Raw genomic sequence first — 5,835 nt, 5'->3', positions numbered from 1 at the left:
TTAAATGGTAAATTATAGCAATAACATTTTGAATATGATGGAACTCTTCTTTTTGAACACTTTATATTAAATTATTATATGTACATACCCAGGAAAACTCATTAAACTTGTTCTAAAATCACTAGTTTTAGAACCAGTATAATCACAAATAGTTCATTTTATTTTTAAAGTTTTTATTAAACAAAAACATATTACTTATATCGTTTTACAAAACTATATACTTATGTGTGTCCGTTTGTCTGCTAGTTTTACTTTTTTCTTAGATATAAATACTTTTTTGTTACTTTTTTGGTATAAGAAAATTCCGTTGCTAACAGGCTAACGAACAGACTAATTATTATTCTATTAAAATCAACATAAAACATAAAAACCTACAAATATGTATGTATAACTAATATCAATTGATTTACAATAGAGAAATATTTATAAATCTACTTAGTACTTAAATAATACAAATATATGTATGTATGTATATTAACAAATATTTTTAAATAAATTTCAAAATTCTTGTATTTTTTTAAATCTTTCTTAAGAAGTAAACAAACGATTAGTTTTTCAACTGTTTTAAAATAAAACTTATTTTTGTAATTGCCTTTTATTTCTTACAAATTTAATCATTGAAAAGTATGCATTTGAAATATGTAAACGTGAATATCAATAAATCACAAAAGAAAATTTTCAGTTTATATAGATTTCAAAAACTTTAAGATATGTTTATTTTTAAAAAAAATTTAAATGGTTAATTCTCGTAAAATAATATAAAAAATATTTTTTATATTTATTTGACTTTCGCCTCTTTGTCTTACTTTATATCATATACAGTTTAAGACAACTATGATAACATTTATTTTTAAAAACTTATTTATTCAATAGTATATTTTACAATTTAAAAAAAAATATATATTTTGTTTTATTTTGAATATCAGTGGATCACATTACGTTAAAATCGATCACAATTTTTATATAGAACCAGTTTTATAATAGAACCATCTCTTAGCATTTCGTTAAAACTATTGTAGAAAAAACAAACATACATATGTCTTAATATTATGTAATAATAATGTTTAAAACTAATTATTAAATAACAAATTCATATTAATATTAAATACAAAACAATATCCATAGAATTTAACAAACTTTGTTAATCATATTAACTAGTTGTTTGTATAAAATACAATCACGACTGCGGGGTTTACAAATTTCACGATGATCCAAACGGATGCCACAGACATCACCAATGCCGGGATCTTAAAAAGACGAAAATTAATAATTTGAAACTTAAATAGCTTTGAACAATTACTTCATGCATTTATTCCATGAAGTTTAAGATTCTTACCTGCTGAATCTACACCCACTATGCGCATATAAAGCACAGACATTAAGGTCAAGGCAGTTTCTACGAAACTGAATACCTCAATCTTTAAATGGCCCAAATGATACAGCCCCGCAAAACGACGATGTAAATCCAAAAGATATTTATTATCTGTAGCCAATACATAAATTAATAAACATTAATAATTTCCCATGTTATTAAAAACAAATACTTACTCTTTTCTATATCAATAAGCTCCACAGATCTTAATAAAAGCGGTGCCTTTATTGAGGCCAAATGTGATCCTCGATGCGGCACAGAATAGAAAAACACTCCTCTCGCCGAACGCCAAAATGGCGCTGCTGCTGGACGACCACTCTCCCAAGCATCCACTATTATTTGCTTTATAAACAAACCACCCTTGGAATGACCCACCCATATAATGGGATGGCCATAGCCTACACGATGCTTGATCAATAGCTCAGTCATTTCTCTGGCACGTTGTATTAGATTCGAACGTGGCTCTTTCTTTTTCCACAGTGGTCGCCACAAATGCGGATCGGTGGTATAATTTAAGGCAATCACTCGTACGCCGGGACAATCTACAGGCAGCCAATCGCCCGGCCAACATCTGGAATAGTTGGGATCATTGGGTGATGGTTTTGTAGATTTCAGTTTTTTACTTTGTTCTTTATTATTATTATTATTGGAATTGTCGGAGTGTTCAGATGGGTTTTTGTCGATTTGTTTGTGATTGGCATCTTGAAGTTTGGAATCATGTTCAGCTTGTAAAAGACGGCCATTGTCATGCATTCGCAAACGGAAGGTGGGAAAACTGTATTCGATGCCATCGCAAATTTGTAAATCTTTGGGTTCACCACAAATAAAGGAATAGCTGAAAGTGAATTGATTGAAGAAAATGTAAGATAAATTTATAAAATATATTAATAGGTTCTAACATAAAATTAATTCGATCTGATTGATTTTTAAGTAGTAAACTAGTTCGTCGCTCAAATATAGGAAAAAATATGACCTTTTGACTTCTATCTGCGATAGATTCAAATCGTGCACCAAAGAAGTACCAAATGTCTCGGCTCGGCACAGACTATGAAAGTATCCTTCTATTCTTTATTGAGAGAACTTTTATACAAGTCATGTCCGCAAGTCTCATGCACAGTTTGTGCACTCACTTTGGAAATAAGTTTGCAATATTTCTCAATGTTATTCAAACGTAATGCGACTAATTTTGGCTCTATCAGAGTCAAAATAACATATGATTTGGACCAACCATCGATTTAAGAATATCATATGTTGTTGGGGATTGATTAAAATAGGATTGGTAGAATTCAGTTTAAACACATACGTTTTAACTATAACAATTCACTTAAATTACAGCCTAACAAAAAACATTGGAAATTAATCTAGAACACTCATATCCAGCAATTTCTTAAAAACGATCTACTATAAATACTCAATACTCACTTATTATCATCGGCTTCATCGACGGAATCTCTTTCATGCGAATGCCGCTGATGGACATCAGCATGAGCGAAACGTGCTCTCTTCTTGTGATGCAGAGGATGCACAGCGCTCGTACGTGAATGTCTGGGCCGCTTTGGCGGACGTACCGGCGGTTTAGGTGGTCGCTGGAATTCTACAGGTCTTCTCTCATTCTCCCACAAACCCTGTTTCCAAGTATTTACCAAAGAACCATGCAGACCATGTATAAAAACAATATCGGCACGTATTCGTTCGCCAGCAGTAGGTTCGGCTAGAATATTAAGCGTACAACATTTTGTGGCTACATATTCTTCTATGGATAACTTTTTGACGCTGGCTTGGAAATTGGGCAATGAGTAGCGGGGTTCTGGGGAAAAGGGTGAAAATAATGGTGCTGTTGAATTGGGAGAAGAAGGTGGCGTTAAAGCTTCTGAGCCATTCGGTAGGGTGGGTGAATCCGGTAAACTTTCTATGCCATCACGAGATTTGCGAATTTTTAGTAATTTTAATATAGGCTCAATTCGATGGGATACTGGAAAACGATTTTAGGGAAGCTTATTTATAATTTGAAAATGATTAGTCAGTAAAGTTCGCAAAGGGGATCATACCTTGTACAGAGGATAAATTGAGGGATATGGTATTAGCAGCAAAAGCAAATAGATTAGTTAAGGCCTGGCGGCTGGAAGCAATACTACGTATAACTTTTAAGAAACGCACATCCCGTATACCCTTAATACCTTGGACCACACCATTAGCCAAAGGAAATATTAAGCGCAAAATAACACCAAATGCCACACGCATACTTTTGTTTTGTCCCCTAAAAATACACATACCCAATAAAAATCCAGACATACATATAAATGTTCACACTTCTCTTAACTTACACTTGCATTATTTTATCTTTCTCAGCTGCATTCACCAATTCCGTTACAGTTTCTTCCTCTTCCTTGCTATCGATTTCAATATCGTTCAGGTACAATTTCGATGAACCGCAATCTTCTTCCGAATAGTTATTAGTCGTATGCTCTGCATTTTCAGTTTTGTTCGCTTGCACTCTTTCATAATCTTCACTCTCATTTGTACTGTCGTAGAATATTTCATCATCTTGTTCTCTATTTTCGTTATCACTTTCATTCTCAAAGGGATTTTCAATGTCATTATCTGTTTCATCGCCTTCACTGCAGCAGCTAATTAGTGATGAATCACATCCAAAACTGTCCGCATTCTGAAACTGTCTTCTGTCGCTTGTCGTTTCATTATTTTCTTGGTCTATGTCTGCAATTGTTGCTGACATTTGTTCAGCTGCTGCCAATGTTGCAATTGTTGTACTACAGGAACTATTACTATTTTCATCACTAATACTCATATTTATGATATTTTTCGTAGGGTTAGAATTAGTATCAGTGATGATGTTATCACAGTTATTTTTTATTATTGTATCATTTGTCAGCATTTTGGTTTCCATTTATATTGAAAATGTTTTGATTTAATTTTGGTTTAGCACATGATTTGTTTTGTTTTTGGTTTACGAGTATATTATTCTGAAAGTTGAAAAATTTGTGTAAATTAGTTAGTTTATTAACTAAGGGAAAAGCTACAACTTAAAAATAAGAACCCGTCATACATATAAATTCAATAAAGATCATTATAATAGATTATAATAGAAAAATCTTAAGTTTTTTAAAACAAAAAAATTAGCTATTTTCACGTAAAAAATTAAATTTGTTATTATAACTCCGAAACTACTAAGCCGATTGTAACGCTATATATAAACGGATTAAAAGTTATGTAAATCTCAATCTTTCCGTTACATATACAAGAAACGGAACGACATGTTCAATTGCTAGCTAGCGTTTTCAAACGTTCGCAATTGCAGGCGCGGATCCAGGTCAACCATTTATTTTTATTCCTTTTTTTATATGAAAACTTTTCGGTTTTGGGGGAGGGGAAATTTCCTATTTCTCCCCTCTGGATCCGCGCCTGAAATAAGGAACATCAGAATTCATTTTAGAGGTATGGTTCCTTGGGCCAAGTTTCTTATTTTGATCCCTAGAATGCGATTTTCCTTGTCACTTGGGTGATTTTTTTGCGTCCTTACCCTAGTTATGTCCATCCTTAGAAAGCTCGCCTAGAGGGAATATTTAGAAACATTTGAAAATTGTTAAAATCGGTTCAATTTATCCATATAGCAAGCAGAAATGTAATGATATGGTTTAAATCGTTACACCAAAAACTATTGTGAGTCCAATTAAAAAATAATGCCAAACATCTTTTCATAAAAAAGAATTTCCTACAAATGTAATTTTTAATTGCATATTTCGTTATAAATGCATATTTGGGTGTATACAAACAAAATGTTATACATATATGTATAAGCCTTAACATTTTACAGAATTTTCATAATGAACTGAATTTTTATTATAAAAATATATTAAGATTGTGAAAAATATATAATATTCTCTCTAGTTACTTAACAAACAATTTTATATTTCAATATATTTTTTTTTTGTAAGTGTAATAATTTTCCAAAAATGCTTAAGTGCAGTTGTTTCTATAGCACTTTTCACGTTCCTTTTTTTTTGTAATATGTTGTTTTTACGAAGTAATTTATTTCAATTTAATTTCATTTAATTAAAAAGTTTATTCAATACAAAATTTCAATAAATAATACTAAACAACCACACTAACACCCACTCGAATGTCGTTCGGCCTGTTAATGAACTTGTACTGTGCGGTGCAATGTTGTTGTAAAAAAGTTCAAAATAAAACAAAGACAAAATAAAAACAAATAATAATAGAGAAATGCATTCGCGTGCATGCATACATCGAATTAAAAGAAGCAAAACAAACAAATAAATTAGACAATCGAGCAGCAATTAGGAAGAAGATGAATGAAGGAATGCTTAGAACATTTTGCATAAACAATTTGTAAGAATAATCCACTTAAGTCTTTAGACATTTTTGTTTTATTTTTGTTTTCTTCCAACGTACGTTTAGTTGGTTTTTCTGTTTTTAATGAATGA

General features: G+C 31.4%; 1 protein-coding gene across 1 annotated transcript; it reads right to left on the bottom strand.

Moving 5' to 3' along the window:
• Positions 1-1,034: 1,034 nt before the first annotated feature.
• On the bottom strand, positions 1,035-4,353 carry LOC135963928 (uncharacterized). Its single transcript, XM_065515941.1, has 6 exons — positions 3,697-4,353; positions 3,421-3,629; positions 2,795-3,344; positions 1,549-2,207; positions 1,337-1,483; positions 1,035-1,247 (listed from the first exon to the last, which is right to left on the bottom strand). Exons 1-6 carry the CDS (start codon positions 4,275-4,277, stop codon positions 1,129-1,131), a joined length of 2,265 nt encoding a protein of 754 aa, XP_065372013.1. The 5' UTR covers positions 4,278-4,353; the 3' UTR covers positions 1,035-1,128.
• Positions 4,354-5,835: the final 1,482 nt, after the last annotated feature.

Source organism: Calliphora vicina, chromosome 1 (genome assembly GCF_958450345.1).
Source record: "Calliphora vicina chromosome 1, idCalVici1.1, whole genome shotgun sequence".
Lineage (NCBI taxonomy): Eukaryota > Metazoa > Arthropoda > Insecta > Diptera > Calliphoridae > Calliphora > Calliphora vicina.
Note: the sequence above shows the minus strand (reverse complement) of the source record. Positions and strands in the feature narration are given on the sequence as shown.